Consider the following 18,838-nt stretch of genomic DNA (forward strand, 5'->3'; position numbering starts at 1 on the left):
CTGAATCAGGCTTGGGCCTCTCCTGGGTTGGCTGAGCACAAAATGGGTTCCCGACACAACGCGTTAGCCCCAGTACTCAGTAGATAAGGGTGACCAGGTACGGTGCTGACCACTTTACCCTCCCGTTTGCCACATAAGCCATAATCGGCTTTCATGAACAAAGCTTGACTCCATGGTCACCAAAGGTTCAACGAGGATCTTTGTGTTGTGTGTGCTGCGCCGTATGTGTGTGCTGCACATGTTTGTGTGAGGAGTGGTAATACAGTGGTTAGTGTGCTTCACTATGAACCCGGCACCCCGAGTTCGATTCCTGCTCACGGCCAACACCAGTGATGATTATCTGAACTGGTCCTGGGCCTTTCCTAGTTCAACATGGCCTCAAATAAGTACCTGGTGTGGTGCATAAACATCAGCACTGGGGAAACAAAGGCTGCCAGGTGTTGTGCTGGCCACCCACCCTCTCATGTGCTGTGCCAGTCTTCATAGGTAATTGCTAAAAACACTTGCTATAGGGGGATCTTTTTTGTGCGTGTGTGCACAGGCATCGCTATGATGATCCTGTAACCCTGGCAACTGTTACCAAGGTGATAGAATCTTGCTCCACGGTGCTCGCTCCCGGCGTGCTGCACACCATGGTGACGGGCCACTCGCTCTTCCTGCCCATCCTGCTGAGTGGGGAGCAGCTGGCCAGAGGTAGCATGGGGCCCTCCCTGCCTCCCTCCCTGCCTCCCTCCCTGCCTCCTCCCTCCATGCCTCTCTGCCTCCCTGCTTCCCTCTTCCTTCCCTCCCTCTCACCCACCCACATCAACAACAATAGCAGTTATCGCCATTTGCCACATAGTGGCGGTGATGTCCATATCGCAATTAAGAATGGCACAAACACCAACTGTACCAACTGTACTAAAGTATTGTGATAATAATAAACGTCGGTCATCATCATTGCTTCACAGGTGCACTGGTCAAGTTGCTATTTACTTTGGTCCAGAAGTGTCCGAACATCTGTGACATCCATCACTTCGCCCTGCTGCTTGGAGCCTACACTGCGACTCTCAGCGAGACAGGTAGAGGCTCCGTTATTTCACTCGACACGTAGTGTAGGTTTTCGCAGCCAATACTATGACTCAGAATTGACTTGGGCGAGGCCGCCTAACGATTTAGTCTAATTTTTGCAGGTAAGAGCCCTCCGCTACCCGACCAAGGCCAAACGAACGACATGGTCACGCTAGCAAGTGCTGAACTGCCCATTGCTTCCGCTCACTCACCGCCGAGCTTAAAACAATCCTAACGAACGCATTTCGTGATGGTTCATCATCGGACAGAGTCCTCTTCGCAGATCTCGACCCCGATGGTAGCGGTTACTCAGGAGCCCCTGACCCGTGCTATAGAGATTTAAACCTGTTAAGCCACTTTGTTGAACTATAATTTGTGACCAGGTCGCTTCTGAAAAAAAATAAGCTATTAGCTCAGTGGGCTTAGCCTGGTAAAAAAAAAATAGTTTTTTTTTGTGATTTCCTACCTTTCCTATACTCTGCACTCCTATCGTGTTTTTGTATTGTTTGTTGTAACGTTCTGACCCGCCCTTACTGGACATCTGTGAAAATAACTTTATAGCTCATCAGATTCCTCCAGTATAAATACATATTCTGATTATGTTGCGTTGACAATACTAATCCCAGCAATGCCCTTTGCATCCGTGTCTGTCACAGCTGCATGGCTGTGCGCTATTTAGCAGCATCGATGTGGAGTTTATGTTAACCCTTTAACACACAGACTCACCTGCGTAGTTTCAAACTTCCGTGGACTGTAACGGCACTTGGAGAACTTGGCCAAGGATGGTGCCCCAACTCGAGAGTTTTGATCAAATTGAGAAAAAAAATGCTTCGCGTAATCCTGTCCCACTGATATCCATCCGTACTCAAGAGGATTTGTGTGCTTCGGCCCAACGGAGCGCCACAGTACAGCAAACATTTCCCTCTCGCGGGTTTAGCTATTGCAGTTTTGCGGTTTGTCACCAAATTAATTGAGGTACAAATGAGAATAGGTTTAACCCTTTCTGGCACTAAAACAAGAGGTATTAAGATGGTCGAATGCCAAATAGATACCTTTTGTGTGGCAAAACATGCAAACAAACATTCTCTGATATATATGCATTTTATTTGAAACTGATTGGCCTAATCATATTCTTTGGGTCTTTCGGTAAAGTCACGTAGATAGGTTCAAAGAAAATAACAAAATAACTGATTGGCCTACACCAGACAGCGCCTTCTTTATGGCCTTGTCTCACTGATGTTAGACCAGAGAATGCCAAAAGGCAAACATTACAAAGGCAGTGCCTGTATCAAAGCATTAATAGCTCGAGTTGAGCAGCTATATCATATTTAATACTCGCAAAAAGGTTCCATAGATATTGCTCACCCATTCGCAGTTTACCGCGAAATTCCTTTACGTGTTATAACTGTATTCTTTGGTTCTTTCGGTAAAGTCACGTAGGTATAAAATAAAATAACTACCCTGCTTGCGATGATGCTACCACGGAAGAACACACGGTGCCGTCTTGTCTCCATCTTGTCTCCCAAGCGGCCCATCGCGGGTCCCAGGTGACATGGTGTTCTCGGACTCCAGTGAGGAGGCAGTGAGGTTCAGCCATCCACGATTTTTTTTCCTATAGTGTACAGTACTCTACACAGATACTTGATGGGCAAGAGTTTGCTGTACTAAACGTGTAATGCAGTAACAATTATGCATAACACTTGTATTGCCTTGTTTTTTTCAGACCAGTGTTTACTGCTGCTCATGCGAATCTACGAAAATAACAACCTGAGTCTGCTGGATTTCAGGTGATTGCCGCCACGCACCCAACACTTTACCGCACCGCATGCAACATACCAAGCGACTCACTTTGGTGAACCCCTTGACATCGCAGGGTGGGCACAAGAGCGGGGGGGGGGGTAGGAATTTAAGATACGTGTTTTGCCATTTTCAACTGCTTCGCCCAGAGGTTGAAAAGATGACCTCTGGATTGTGAGTCCATCGGGCTCATCTTGACCCCACGGCAGCATCCGATTATGTAATACATTCGCAAATGTGCTGTTACGTTCAGGTGAGACTGGAAACGAGATGGTAAAAACCACTGTTCTCGAATTGAATTGTGATCCTGGGAGGCAGGGCTGGTGGGGCAGTGGTAACACCTGGTGTCTCACAGCAAGAAGCTTCTGGGTTCGATTCCTGACTCGTATGCCTTTCTGTGTAGAGTTTGTGTGCTCTCCCCTTGTTTGGCATGGGCTTCCTTCGAGTTCTCCGATTTCTTTCCATAGCTGAAAAAACACCCCCATAAAATGTAACTGGTATTGGCCATGCATCAAGATGCTGAATATTTCCTTAAAATTACACAGCAGCAACAACACCTCCTACTACAAAAACTTGGCAAGACCGTGCTGAAAGTGTCTAGAGACTATATATTCATACTCTAGAGATGCTGGGAGGCTTTTCTGAGCGAGCAGGCGTAGTAGTAATAATAAATTAATAAAAAACAAGTTTTGAGACAAGGATGGTCACACTTTTGAGAGTGACTTTGGACATGAAAAGAACTGCCCCGTTCAATCGTCAAGCACTGTAGCTCGAGGGTGATGTCATCACCACTTAGCGGAGCGCCAGGCAGTTAAAACACAGTAAGTTGGCAAAGTAGGGTGACACAGGTGGTGCATCTGCCAGTCATCTGAGTCAGTCAACCCATGGCACCTGGGTCTGTCCCATGACGTCCTGCTAGGGAACTTTCGACACTTCACGTGGCCTTAAAGTGCACGTAGCATGGCATAAGCGCGTTGTTGACATCATCGCCACTTAGTTGTGAATGGCGGCTGTTATGTGTCTGTATTTGTTGTACCTATGTCTATAATCTCTATGTATACCTCACTGTGTGTGTGGCTGGTGTTGCAGTGGTTTGCGCATTACGCTACAAACCTGGCGACCCGAGTTCGAATCCTACTCACGGCCAACACTAGTGACGATTGTCTGAACCGGTCATGGGCCTCCCCTAGGTCGACTCAGCCTGAAATGAGTACCTGCTGCAGTGCATAAATATCTCCACTGGGGATACAAAGCAGCTTGGTGTGGTGCTGGCCACCCATCCCCTCGTGTACCGTGCTGGCCTTCATAGGTGCTACTCTTTAACAGCACTTGCCCTAACAGTCTACTGAGGCTATACTGGGGACCTTTGTGTGTGCGTGTGCGAAGGCTGCTGATGTGGGGCCCGGAGGCTGTGAGCCTGCACGCGACGCGGCGCACTCTCGGCCGCTCGCTGTGGCAGCTGCCGAGCCCAGACCGCATTCTGGGCTTACTGGATGCAGGGCGCATGTACGAGACGGCCGTCAACTTCCCACTGCACCGCACTCTGCTGCCTGACGTAAGTGCTTGCGCCTGCACCAGCGCGCCGCAGTTAGACGAGTAAACGAACGGTGGTGCTTTGACGTAACATTTTATTCAATGACTTTTCTCTGTTTACGATGAGAGTGCATCACCATGTAGTTGAGCTTTTAGCAATCGGCTGTACTGGAACTCCTCGTTTAACTCGGTCGATGCATTCCTGTGTTTAAGCGAAAACAATTTCCCCATAAGTAATCTAGTAATGATAATGTTTGGCGAGAAACAATGTACGGACACGCGGTGAGATCGTAGGACTAATAATTGAGGATACAGCACCGTGTTACTGTATCAGTCCGTGTACTGTCTCATTGTACCTCTCAGCCATGCAGCTCAAGAAAGTAGTTCACCTTTGACCGCTCAGAAACCGCGTTATAAAGGTGCGCGTTCCGTGGTATATGAAAAGTTTTCCCGAATGGAAGAACCGCGTTGTAGTGAAGACTTACCGTAATAATAATTCTCTTGAGATGGCACTTGATTGAAGACACATTCAATTGACATCAGGCAGAGATCCCCACTGCAACAGCCCCGAGTCTCCCGCGCATCTCCCTTATGTACCAACCGAGGCCATGCCCCCTTTCTCGATCATTCTCGCTGACTCTGGACGCTCCACCGGCAGACTCTACCGTCCTCTTCCATCACCTGACCACGCTCCCTTCTCGATCATTTCCTGACCACGCTCCCTTCTCGATCATTCCCGTAGCCACCCGTCCCTTCGCACTCACAACTAATACCCCTGTCATTACCTCCCGTGGCCAATAGTGCATCCGCACTGCATGCAGGCTCTAGTTTCATTACAATAATTATTTGTTTTTGATAAGAGAGCCGCCCTCCTTTACTTCCATCACATCTCATCTCAACACATTTGAAAAGTGGCACCCCTATTGGCAGCTATCCCTGTAGGCGAGAGGTGACCCATGACCTGGCCTGCCCCCATGGGCATTAGTCTGCCAGTCGGGGGCAATCACTGCTGGGTAATCCAACTGTGATGTGGCTTAACGGTTGTGTAACATTGCAGTTTGGAAAGGTAAAGTTGCAGCCTTTCAAATTTCTTGATCACGCTGCCATTTCTGGTAGAGGGCACTCCATGAGAGGGAGCTCTGGAGAGCCCTTATATAGAGTATTTGGCCTCCTCCTCCATGCTGGGCAAACATTGTTGAAATAGGTGGGAGTGCCATACTAAATTTACCCCACCGCACGTGACCTCCCTTATCGACTCGCTTGTTGCTACCGCTGGGCCATAACGCCACCTCGCGGTTGGTCGAGCGGTGGTTCAGAGGTGTTGATGGCGATGTTGACAATTTCGAGATCGTCCATCCCCGCTGGGTGGGTGTATGTATTTGTCCATGTTGAACTTCTTTCGCCCCGTACATGGTTAACCGTGCTATTCGGAGGTGCGGGGAAGGATAAAAAAAAATAAACGCAGAGAGCATTTCTCAAGAAATTAGTTTTCAAATCTAGATTTAAAAGTGCAAAGCTCTAGTGGCTTCTTAATTTCAGAAGGAAGTAGCGTTCCAGAAGGCCGCAAAAGCGCATCTGAATGTGCACGATGCGGGTGACCGCCTTTGTTCGATCACTCGCCAAAAGTCGCTCCTGTGAGCATGACCGGAGTTCGCGTGATGAATTATGATCCTTGAGATCAGTAAGATATTGTGGTTCATTTGTGGCAGGTATCTTGTGTGCAATGAGTGCGACCTTATAAGCCAATGCAGCTCGGCGAGTGCTGGACGGATATGGTCGGGTGGGTGAATGAGAGACGCTGCGTGCCGTCGTAGACCCTACAAGAGGAAGAGGAGTTCTGCGTAGCAGGAGGCAGCCACTTGTACGACCCCGCGTTCCTGCTGCCTCTCTTCAGTGCCATCCTGGTTCCCGGTACAGCCTCACTCTCACGCCGTCCCGCGCAGTTGTTCCTGGCTGGGTAGCCTGACACGCTGTCACACGTAGGTGTTCCTAGCTGTGTAGATTTAACAAGGCATGCAAGTGTGCGGCAGCTCAAAATAACTGAATGAATTGTTGGTTCTAAATGATAAAATACCCACACATTTATCTTTTTTGAGCTGGTAGTCTAGGTAAGGCTGAAAGCTTTTGTATGTGCAGTGCTGCACACCTGTGTGTGTTAGCTCTTATTCCAGAATCATAATCTATATTTAGACTGGAGCAATACAATGAGCTATGAAGCTCTTTTTCCAGTAGGGACGAGTAAGCAAGTTATTTGTTTCCAGCTGCATTAACTTTGCTGTCACGATGGAATTTTTCGAGCGTAATTTCCACTTTCGGATTAAACGCACCAGCTTTACCGTTGCACCGCAACGAGCCGACCTGCAAAGTCCACGCTGCATGCGTTTGTGTGCGCGCACTCCCCCACAGAGTGCGCCGTCGACTGTCGGCGCTTCGTGGAGGTGCACGGGCTCGGCCTTGTGTTTGCAGGGCTGGCGAGCCTGCACCCCGCCCTGCGCGGCGCCTGCTACCACGTCCTCGCACTCTTCCACAGCCAGCTGGAGGGCTCCCACTTCCCTGAGAAGCCTCAGGTGAGAATGGGTCGCCAGCGGTGTCGAGATGTTAACTCCCTCGCCTGGTATGCAGGAAGTTGCAGGTTCAATCCCGACCCTGACGCCTGCTGCACGTTTGAAGTTTGCATGTTTCTCTCAGCGTGGTCAAATGCATTTTTCTTAGCGTCCGCCGATTTCTTCCATCCTCCACATTTTTTAAGTATTTGGCTACTATAAATTTCAAACTTGAATTTGGAGCTTTCGTGACTGCAGGAATTATTCTTTGTTTTTTTTCGGTAAAGTCACGTAGAAATAATAAAATAACATAATAGTGTACGACGTTTCGATTGCAACACAAGCAATCATCATCAGGTACTGAAGAGCTAAGTTTACGAGAGAGAGGAGACACATAACAGCAGATATATATACAGACACAGATACAACAGGGGATACAGAGCGAAAGAAATGTGGGAGCACACTAAATCAAACAGGTTTTAGCAAGATTTGGAAACCATATAACGCAACACAGACGGTCGGTCAAAACACAATTAGCGCAAGGTCAGGTTGATTACGTTATTTCAAAGATTGCTAAATTTTAGAGAGAGACAAAACATAGACACGGAGACACACAGACAGACACACAAGCAGAGAGACTCACACAGATACAGAGACACACACACAAAGGCACACAGAAAGACAACGTCTCTGTGTCGAGGCCTTAAATTTAACTGTGTGCTAACCGACTCTCTATGTTGCATTGCATTACACTTCCTAATTTTACTAAATTTGTTTTCTACCGTGCTTGTTTATGGGTCCATTCTCTCCTCCGGCCTCTATGGGCAGGAATTCCACACAACTCCCCCACTGCCCCAACCCCCCCCCTCTCTATCTATTTAGGCCTCGACACAAAGACGTTGTCTTTCTGTGTGCCTATGTGTGTGTGTCTCTCTGTTTGTCTCTGTGTGAGTCTCTCTCTGCTTCTGTGTCTGTCTGTGTGTCTCCGTGTCTATGTTTTGTCTCTCTCTCTCAAATTTAGCAATCTTTGGAAGAACGTGTTGTCTGTTTTGTTAGCCGACTCTGTGTTGTATTGCATTATATTTCCAAGTTTACTATGTTTGTTTTCTCATTCATTTGTACCTGATGATGGTTGCTTGTGTTGCAATCGAAACATCGTATTATATTATTTAATTTAATTTATTTCTACGTGACTTTACTGAAAGAACCAAAGAATAGAGGTATAGTGATACAGTGCGCGGAATGATATAGTAACAACAGCGGCGTACACAGAGCAGTTTATCGTATCTCGCAAACGTTGTTGCCTCATTTATGGTGAAATTGTTTAACGCAGTTACCGCGTTAAAGGAGGACTTACTGTATTGTCAACATTTTATTGAATGATTCGAATGCAAACTCAAATTTTGGTCGACTCCAAATTCTTGAATTTAACTTTGCAGAGGTCACGTGTGTTACGTGTTGTGAGCAGCGCACATGCATGCATTTGCTGGTAGAGAAATGCGGCACGTGAGCACGAGACACGTGCACGCGTCTGCATCCCCTCGTGTAACCTTGGGGCAAGTCCGGTTTGGGTGGTGTGGTGGCTCTGCACATGCCTGCAATCCAGTACTGGGGGAAGCAGTGATGTTTGGTGGGTCAACGCACATATAGCTAGATTTAGGTCCTGTGACCGTTTATGAACCACAATACCTTGTTGCTCTCGAACAAGGAGCATAAACCATCACGGAAACTTCGGTCATCCTCGCAGTGGCTTTTGGCTTGCCATCGAACAACAACGGCCACCGCATTGCGTGCTTTCATCTGCGCTTATTCGGCCGTCTGGAATGCACTTCCGATGGTAGGAAGCCACTGGAGCTATGCACTTTTAAATAATCTACTTGGGCAACTAATTTCTTTCGTATTGCTTTTTGCATTTATTTTGTTGCCCAACCCCCTCTCCTCCGATTAGCATGGATGGCTGCGTACGGTGCAAAAGAAGTTCAACAGACATACATACACACATTTTACCCGTGCGGAAGTCCTTATTTGTAGCTAACTCACTGGCACACAGGAGCGCACGGTTCCCGAACCCTCTGTGCGCCATTGCCCCATGCCTGACCTTCTCCCTCTGTCCTCGGTTCCTCTTCCCCTTTTCAAGTTGAGTGATCGGACTCGCTCTGAAATCACGAGGCTTCGTAACTTGTTTTTTGCCAGGTATTTGCTCTGTAGCCCCAGTGCCACCTGTAACTTCACGTGTAATCCATTTTGTTAGCAGAGGTACCAAAATCGTTATTAAATTTTTGTTAACTTTACACAATTTAAGGAACTAGTTGTCGGGGCAGTAGGGCGGTGGCACATTGGTGATGCTCACGCCTCACAGCAACAAATTTCTGGGTTCGATTCCCGACTCAGGTGCAGTTCTGTGTGGAGTCTGTATGTTCTCTACCTGTTCTGCATGGATTTGCTCCGGGGTCTCTAGTTTCTTCCCAAAACTAAAACACACACTGGTACTAGTATTAGCCATTACATCCCAATGCTGAAAAATTATATTGCAAATCACTCAGTTGGGATCACATACAGCAGCGACATCCCCTCTGCCGCGAAAACTTGACGGGACCTTCCTCATAATGAGTCTTTAGACTTTCGTGGGTTAACAAGCACAATGCTGATGATTATAATAACAGAGTGGTAAGCGTTACGTTCAGCGTCTAACACGATTTGCGTCACTCCACCCGCAATCCCGCATCACCGAGTCGCATTGGCATCGCACCCTCGGCTCGTGGCGTGGGCTCCACGTGTTTCGTGTTGAACGTGTCAAGGGCCCTGGAGTGGAGGATAGTGCGTGAGTGCGAGTGAGCCACAGATGAGTGAGCCACGCGGACGTGAGTGAGCCGTGAGTGTGTCCCCTCTCTGCCCCTTTTCTGTCCCCACAGCTCCTCTATCTGCTTGAGTTTGTGCGGAACGGCGTGACGCAGCCTAACATGCGGCTGAGCTGCATCGCGACTACATTCCTGGCCGACACGGCAGCTCTGTTGCTTAAGCCAGGTACAGCGCGCACGGCACGGTGGTTCTCATTCGTTTGGAGTCGGGAGATGGATGATCGAACTGGTTTGGGTTTGCGTTTTGAAAGCGCTTTTGGTGTTATTGTTTAGAATGCCCTATGTGCTTGTTTCTAAGCTCAACAGCCTTGGTGCAGTAGCCTGTAAGCTTTCCCCCTGTTATGCGTGGGTTTCCTCCAGGTTCTCTAGTTTTCTGCCATAGCTAAAAAAAACACACACACCGTCACTGGCATTGGCCAAACAACCCAATATTGAGACGTTAGACTACACGTTATGCAATTGGGATTACACAGCAGCAGCAACATGACCCCCTCCCGTGATAACTTGGCAGGACCCTCCATTAAAATAATCTTGGGATTCTGTTAAACTTTCAATGGTGTAAAGAAGCATGATAGTAAACATATCTCGGACATGTGGGGGGAGAAAATGTGAACAGTAAAATCTCCTCCACGTTTGGTGAAATCCAAGAGCGGAGGCCGCTCCTGTGCACGTGGCTCAACCTTATCCGGATTGTATGTACAGCAGTGGCAGCGCGTGACGGACTACTCGCTATAATTTGAGTCTAGCGCTTGACAGACTACTCACGATAACGTGAGTCAAGCGCGTGATGGACTACTCGCTACAACGTGAGTCAAGCGCTTGACAGACTACTCACTATAATGTGAGTCTAGCGCTTGACGGACTACTCGCTATAACGTGAGTCTAGCGCTTGACAGACTACTCGCTATAACGTGAGTCTAGCGCTTGACGGACTACTGGCTACAACGTGAGTCTAGCGCTTGACGCACTACTCACTATAACGTGAGTCAAGCGCTTGACGGACTACTCGCTATAACGTGAGTCTAGCGCTTGACGGACTACTCACGATAACGTGAGTCAAGCACATGACAGACTACTCACTATAACGTGAGTCTAGCGCTTGACGGACTACTCGCTACAACGTGAGTCAAGCGCGTGATGGACTACTCGCTATAACGTGAGTCTAGCGCTTGACGGACTACTCACGATAACGTGAGTCAAGCACATGACAGACTACTCACTATAACGTGAGTCTAGCGCTTGACGGACTACTCACTATAACGTGAGTCAAGCGCATGACAGACTACTCGCTATAACGTGAGTCTAGCGCTTGACGGACTACTCACGATAACGTGAGTCAAGCACATGACAGACTACTCACTATAACGTGAGTCTAGCGCTTGACGGACTACTCACTATAACGTGAGTCAAGCGCATGACAGACTACTCGCTATAACGTGAGTCTAGCGCTTGACGGACTACTCACGATAACGTGAGTCAAGCGCATGACGGACTACTCGCTATAACGTGAGTCTAGCGCTTGACGGACTACTCGCTATAACGTGAGTCTAGCGCTTGACAGACTACTCACTATAACGTGAGTTTAGCACATGACGGACTACTCGCTACAACGTGAGTCTAGCGCTTGACGGACTACTCACTATAACGTGAGTCTAGCGCTTGACGGACTACACGCTATATTGTGAGTCAAGCGCATGATGGACTACTCGCTATAACGTGAGTCTAGCGCTTGACGCACTACTCACTATAAGGTGAGTCTAGCGCTTGACGGACTACTCACTATAACGTGAGTCTAACGCTTAACGGACTACACGCTATATTGTGAGTCAAGCGCATGACGGACTACTCGCTATAACGTGAGTCTAGTGCTTGACGGATTACTCGCTATAACGTGAGTCTAGCGCTTGACGGACTACTCGCTATAACGCGAGTCTAGCACATGATGGACTACTCACTATAACACCAGTCTAGCACATGACGGATGACTCTTCTGAGAGCTGTGGGTTGTTGGCAGCACTGTGAGGTGATGCTAGGAGCAGGTGCTCTGGCACTGTAGTACCAGTACTGTAGTATAATAAAACAACATACTGGAACGACACCCGAACCTTTACCATTATTCCTTACGGGAAAATCACTCTCCTCGCTTAACGTGAATCACTTCACGCGGCAGTCCTCAGGAACGCAAAACCCCCGCATTAAGCGCGGTCACCGCGCGGCCACCGTGCGGCCGTGCGTGCTGTTGGCCATGAGTCGATGTTACGTGAGCGAGGACTGACGCCATATCGGCTCTCGTTTTTCCAGAACACCACATGTACTCGCGAATCAACATTTTCTTGCTCTCGCATCAATATCTGGACTCGAAGAAGATTCCAGCGTTTTACAAGTTCTTCTTCAGCCAAGATGTGGAGGTGGGTAAACGCACACGACCGCCAGGCCTGCAGCACACCACCGCCGCCACCACCGCGTTGCCTTGTCTCGGGAGATTTTGCAGGGTGGGATCGCAACCCCCCAAAACGCAGTCGCTGCTGCCGCTTGATACCCATCATCCGTTGTTTACACAAACGCGCGGCGCCTTCGCTCAAGTGGGGGAGGTAGTGACGCTCGCTCCTCACAGCAGCAAGCACGGCCTGGATTCAACTCCCAACTCAGGTGCCTTTCTGTGTCGAGTCTGTACGTTCTCCCCCTGTTCTGCATGGGTTGCCTCCGGGTTCTCCGTTTTCCTCCCAAAGTGTTGTGTCCTGTGTTGCCGCTTAACCCACAGGAGCGCGAATGGTCATTGGGCCTGCTCGCCAAAGGGCTGCGTGACCGGGCCAGCCTCATGGTCTGTGCCCAGCAGCGAGTACTCAGCATTCTTATGGCTCATCACACCAGCCCCCTGAGCTCCCTCGCCACCCAGGTACTCACCCACTTCCCAGTTGCTCTCCCACAGTGTATGTTGTGAATGCATAGTATTGTGTGTGCATTGTGAACGCTTGTGTGTGGTTTGAATGCGTAGTATTGCGTGTGTGTTGTAAACGCATGTGTGTTATGAACGCGCGTGTGTGTGTGTTGTGAACGCGTGTGCATGATATGAGCGCGTCCGTGTGTATGTTATGAACGCGCGTGTGTGTGTTATGAACGCGCGCGTGTGTGTTATGAACGCGCGCGTGTGTGTTATGAACGCGCGCGTGTGTGTTATGAACGCGCGCGTGTGTGTTATGAATGCGCGCGTGTGTGTTATGAACGCGCGCGTGTTATGAACGCGCGCGTGTTATGAACGCGCGTGTGTGTTATGAACGCGCGTGTGTGTTATGAACGCGTGCGTGTTATGAACGCGCGCGTGTTATGAACGCGCGTGTGTGTTATGAACGCGCGTGTGTGTTATGAACGCGCGCGTGTTATGAACGCGCGCGTGTTATGAACGCGCGTGTGTGTTATGAACGCGCGTGTGTGTTATGAACGCCCGCGTGTGTGTTGTGAACGCGTATACGTGTTGTGAATGCGTAGTATTGCGTGTGTGTTGTGAATATGTATGTGTTGTGTATGCGCGTATGGGTTGTCAACGCGTGTGCCTGTTGTGAATGCGTAGTATTGCGTATGTGTAGTGAATGCGTATGTGTGTTGTGTGTGCCGCGTGTGTGTGTTGTGAACATGATGTGTGTTTTGTACATGCTGTGCGTGTGTTGTGTTCACGGGTGAGTTGTGACCGCACTGTGTTTTGTACACGCTCTGTGTGTCAACCCCAGGAGCACGTGGTGAGAGTGCTGTCCCGGGCGGCTGCTGTCCCGCGAGCGGCGTCCAGCCTCGTCCACGAGGGCGGCCTGCTGGCATGGCTCGCTGTCCTTGTGTCGCGCCCGTGAGTCTCACCCCCCAGCACCTCCTCCTCTCCACCGCACAGCCTCTACCATCCTCTCCCTCAGGCCCCTTTTTGAGTGGTGTTTGTATGTTTTTCCCCCCTGTTCTATGCGGGTTTGCTCTGGGTTCTCCGGTTTCCTCCCTTACAATGTCACTGGCATTGGCCAAACATTCCGGTGTAGAAAAATTACCTGAAATTTACTCAAAAGGGATCACACGTAGCAGCAGCAAAATTTATCCCGACTGCGAAAACCTGGCAGGACCCTCCTGAAAAAAAGTCTTGAGACTCAGTGAGGTTTTCATGGGTAAATGTAAAAAACAGTGACAATGCATTTTATTTACCTCGGAAAGCATCGCAGAATCTTAAAAAAAATTTCCAAGGCTCCTGCATTGGGGATATTTGGCTCATCCTTATCAGTGAATTTTACGTTCAGTGTTGGATGAAACCAAATGCCCGAAGAGAAAAGAATCCCCACACAAACGAGGGGGGGGGATATAACTCCGCACAAATGGGTTCACGAACCCACTTGCTGCCACCTGGCCACCTCGCCTCGCAGCCCGACAGGGTTTCGGTAGTTGATTGTCGAATGCCAGCGGTATCTAACGACGCCTTCTTGCTGGCGTGGCAGCGCCGTGAGCAGCCGGGCGTTGGGTTCCCTGGTGGAGCTGCTGCACCGCCTGTGGCTCAGCGTCGGAGCAGCAGCAGAGGAGGAGCAGCAGGGTGGCGGCAGTGAGACTGGGGGACGAAGCGGCGCCGGCAAAACCAAACACGCCATCTCGCTGGAAATCATCGACGAGTTCTTGCACGTCCTGCTCACGCTTTTGCAACACAACAGGTACAGCTGGAGAGGCGGCACTGTGTTTAATAGTTAGTGAGTCCTCGTTTCATGTGGCGTTGGTTGACGCGTATCCTTAAAAGTGCTGCTTTAAGCAAAAACAAAAAAATGATGTAATGATGAAGTTTGGTAAGATACGATGCACTACACACACCACTGAGATGGCGGGACAAATAACTGAGGGTACACCACCACGTTAATGTATCATTCTACGTACTGTATCACTGTACCACTCAGCTGCGCAGCTCAAGAAAATAGTTCGTCGTCGACCGCTCAGAAACCGCGATATAACGGTGTGCGTCCACATTATAACAGTGCGCATTCCACGTTATAATGGTGCACGTTCTGCGTTATAATGGTGAGTTTCGCGTTGTGTGAAATGGTTCCCTCATGGAAGAGCCACGTTATAGTGAAAACACGTTGTGTGAACGCTACATGCAAAGCGAGGACTCGCCGTAGAGCGGAGCAATTCTTGTCATTTGTGCCCCTATATTTGAACCAATTCTCATTTCAACATCAACGTCGTCAGCATTGATCAATCCACTGCTGGATAAAGGTCTCACTCCCCACCAGCCACCACCTCTCACAGTCCTGTAATGCGACGATCCACCCAGCACTGGCACATGAACTGATCTCACATCGCTACATCTCCCTCTTGGTGACCTTCCATTCCGTTGCTGCCGCTCTGTTCTTATTGTTGACCATCGCCCATCGATCACTTCTAACTACGACGCGTACTACCCTTGTCCACTCACTTCTCTCAATAGTTTGGCTGATGTCATCAACCTGCATGCGTGTTCTCTAAACCATGTGTTCCTCCTTCTGTCTTTGAGTGTGTCTCAATGTAATTCTCCCCATTCTTCTTTGCACACTGTTCACTTTTTTTCCATATACCGTGGTACCTCGGTATACGTCGTTAATTCGTACCAGAAGGTAGGACTTATACCGAAAATGGCGTATATACCAAACGAATTTTTCCCATAAGAAATAAAGGGAATGGAAATAATCTATTCCAGAGTAGAAGAAATTATATTTTATATGGCATAATGTAGACACTACTTATTACTAAAATGCATATATACATTAAAATGACAAAAACACGTGAAAATTCACAGTTATAGCAGGGGTTGTGCACTTAACGAGATCTACTGTACAGGCAGACTGAGGAGCGGCGCTTTGTTTCAGTCGTGAACGGGGTATACGCGGGTACACGGTGACTGGTCAAAACACGACGTATACTCAATTCGACATATTCCAAAGCGGTCTTATACCGAAGTATGACTGTATTTTGTTTAATTACTACGGTGTTTGTGAAGCGCGTGTCAAAGCGTGGAGTACGCGCCGATTAACGAGAAGGAATTAATTATATTATTGTTCATCCATGAATAATTATTTACATTTTCCTTGTAGTTTTTGTCTTGATAATGAAAGAACACGATATTGAGTGTGAGTCCTCCTCTGGTGTCTCCCTGCCAGCTCGCACCTCCACTGCCTCGCGTTCTCCCGTTGCGTGTGCACGCTGGAGTCGCTGCTGGTCGCCAGGTCTCGCTTCACCCACGACCCTTCACCCTTGACCTCGCATGACATCCAGCTGCTGCTATTCGCGTGGGCGCGAGTTTCAAGCAGCGCAAAACTTCCACATCACCTGCCCACCTTCGCCTTCGAGCAAGCGGCAGCCAGGGGTCAGTTGTGGTCTCCTACCACTGTTGAAGCAGTGGTGACGCTTGCACCTTGCAGCGAGAGGCGCCTGGCTTCGATTTCTGACTCGGGTGTCTTTCCGCGTGGAGTTTGTATTCTCTCCCCCTGTTCTGCATGGGTTTCCTCTGGGTTCTCCTGTTTCCTCCCATAGCTAAAAATGTACACTTGTAGGAATGTAGCAGCTCAAAGAACTGGATGAATTGGTAGTTCTAAACGATAAAATGTCCATAAATTCTGCTGTTTTAAGCTGGTGGTCTGGATAAGACTGAAAGCTTTTGTACGTGCAGTTCTGCACACCTTTGTGTGTTGTTAACTGTTGTTCCAGAAACAGAATCTTTATTTAGACTCTCGGAGGAATCTGATGAGCTATGAAGCTCTTTTTCACAGATGTCCAGCAGGAGTTACAACAATAAACATTAAAAAATATTAGAGTGAGAAAAGCACACGATAAGTAGTGTATTGGCCAAACATCCCGATGCAGGGCCCTCCTGAATAATAGTATTTTGACTCGGTGTGGCTTTCCTGGGTACATAAGTAATTGGTGGGACTCTCTGAATAAAACAAAGAACATGAACGTTTAAATGTGCACAAAAATGGATATTGTAGCGTTCATTTGATCCATTATCATCGTTGTAATTATGGCCTTGTCTCACTGGTGTTGGACCAAGGAACAACGAGGAACAGCACAAAGGCAATGCAAATATCAAAGCATTGATAGCTCATGTTGAGCAATTATATCGGTGGGACCCTTTTTGTCGATATCAAGATTTAAAAAATTGAACTCTTTCAGGCACTAATACAAGAGGTGTTAAGAAGTTTAAACACCAAATGGACACCTGTTGGTTGTTGTTGTTGCCTATTTTAAAACTGTAACCTGTTTTTATCTCCACAGACATTGGCCTCGAAATGGGGATGAGGAAGCGAGCACCAAAGTCTGCCTTGCGTGGAGCAGAGCAGCAGCTCCAGCGGGAGGAGGAGGAGGAGGGGGTAGAGGGGGCAGAGGGTGGAGGCCGAGACAGCGCCGCCTGCGCAGCGCTGTTGTCGACAAGCCGCCTGGCCCTGGCGCGCTGCATCACGTTCTGGAGCCCTGTGCCCGAACGTCCCGGGTCGCCTCCCCTCGGCTTGGAGCGCAAACCCCCGGGCGGCACCGCGGAGACTCTGAGCCTCACGCTGCACTGGCTGTTTTCCGACGAAACCTTTCTGTCCGCAATGATCTCCGAAAAGCCGGGGTCGGCGCTCTGCATCTTGAAATGGCTGACAGGAGGCGTCACGTCCCAAGTGACATTGCTCGACGCCGTGTTGTCGGAGAGTTTGGTTTTGCGTAGATTGTTGCAGCTCTACCACGGTCTGGCTGAGGGTCACTTTTGTCAAGAGATGTGCGGAAGTCGCCTGCAAACCATGCAAGCGTTCGCGGAGCTGTTCTTGAGCTTCTTGGATCGGTCTGTTGAGGTAAAATGGAATGCCTACTTCGATTTGAATTCTTGCAGAATCAGAATAATTGTTTTTTAGGCTGGAGGAGGAATCTGATGAGCTATGAAGCTCTTTTTCACAGATGTCCAGCGAGTTACATCAACAAAAAATTAAAATAAACGATAGGAGTGCAAAATAGAGAAAAGGTAAGCAGATGCTAGTTTATTTCTACAAATTGCACAAGTACAGAAATCCCTGCCGATTTGTAAAAACAAAATGCAATCCTGGGGCAATTCAGCTAAACAACAACAACAATCCCGGACCACAGCAAGGCATCACACAGTCCCTCATGTATACTCTTGCATTCATTATTCACAGCTGATTTCAGTTCATAACTGTCTTGGCAGACTGGCAGAGAGAAGCCTCCATCCCCTGCGGGCAGCATTCCGTCGCTGTGCACCCGCTCACTGCCCAAGCTTGCCAACGCTGTGGCGGACAAAGGTAAGCCGTCCAACCCTTTCCATCGGTTCAACTCCTGAAGAGCTCGCTGCTGCTGGTACTTCTCTCTGGCTAAACATTGTTCTGCTTCACTGAGGGGAAGGTTTGGGGAGATAAGAACCCTTCATAGATCAATCGATTAGATTTGGTTTCTTCTGCTTGTTCACTCGGGCAAGCCTCACCAAGTCTCAGGACTCCTTTTTTAGGAGGAACCTGACAAGTTTTTCGCAGTAGGAGTGGGGGGGATGGTTGTGGCGATCATTTATATGCATCTCCCAATTGAGTATTTAGAGTATTTAGCTGCTTTAACTGTTCCACATGATAAGCCACTTCGTTGAGCTTTCATTTGTGGCCAGGTCGCTTCTGAAAAAGAGCTAGATAGCTCAATGAGCCTTACCTGGTAAAAGAAAACTTTGTTTAGTTAATAGTTTAAATGAGTGATTTGCAAGTTATTTTTTAAATGTTGATCACGACGCCAGCACACACTATGGCCAACTCAATTTCGATGGCATTAAGGGATCTTTAACGTCCACTATGAAGCAGACAGGTGCCTATTTGTGGTTCATTCGCCGAAAATATTAACCTGGGCGGCCTGCCGGATTCGATTAGGAAACTTCCGCAACAAGTGGTAAATGCACCGCCGGCCTGGGCCATCTCACTACCGGCCCATGGCAAATCTGGCACCTCCACAAGCGATGACACGTGTGCATGCGAGTGGGTGAGAGTCACGTTATGTTTACAGTGTTTTTTATCACTTTATATGTAACTGAAAATAATCGCT

General features: G+C 48.6%; 1 protein-coding gene across 3 annotated transcripts in view; it reads left to right on the plus strand.

Annotated features, from left to right (window-relative positions):
* Positions 1 to 18,838, plus strand: part of URB1 (URB1 ribosome biogenesis factor) — a 67,586-nt gene that overhangs the window by 47,596 nt on the left and 1,152 nt on the right. For 2 of the 3 annotated variants that reach the window (XM_032946573.2, XM_032946574.2), the window contains exons 28-41: positions 542 to 693; positions 951 to 1,061; positions 2,774 to 2,837; positions 4,234 to 4,402; positions 6,195 to 6,291; positions 6,787 to 6,947; positions 9,836 to 9,947; positions 12,083 to 12,189; positions 12,543 to 12,677; positions 13,507 to 13,616; positions 14,245 to 14,451; positions 15,928 to 16,133; positions 17,042 to 17,598; positions 17,967 to 18,060. In XM_032946573.2, coding sequence (XP_032802464.2) covers positions 542 to 693; positions 951 to 1,061; positions 2,774 to 2,837; positions 4,234 to 4,402; positions 6,195 to 6,291; positions 6,787 to 6,947; positions 9,836 to 9,947; positions 12,083 to 12,189; positions 12,543 to 12,677; positions 13,507 to 13,616; positions 14,245 to 14,451; positions 15,928 to 16,133; positions 17,042 to 17,598; positions 17,967 to 18,060 — 2,282 coding nt within the window. The remainder of the gene's footprint in view (positions 1 to 541; positions 694 to 950; positions 1,062 to 2,773; positions 2,838 to 4,233; positions 4,403 to 6,194; positions 6,292 to 6,786; positions 6,948 to 9,835; positions 9,948 to 12,082; positions 12,190 to 12,542; positions 12,678 to 13,506; positions 13,617 to 14,244; positions 14,452 to 15,927; positions 16,134 to 17,041; positions 17,599 to 17,966; positions 18,061 to 18,838) is intronic. The other variant, XM_032946575.2, reaches the window with a different exon arrangement.

The sequence above is a fragment of the Petromyzon marinus genome, chromosome 4 (genome assembly GCF_048934315.1).
Source record: "Petromyzon marinus isolate PM22_M1 ecotype Great Lakes invasive population chromosome 4, UKy_Petmar_22M1.pri1.0, whole genome shotgun sequence".
NCBI lineage: Eukaryota > Metazoa > Chordata > Hyperoartia > Petromyzontiformes > Petromyzontidae > Petromyzon > Petromyzon marinus.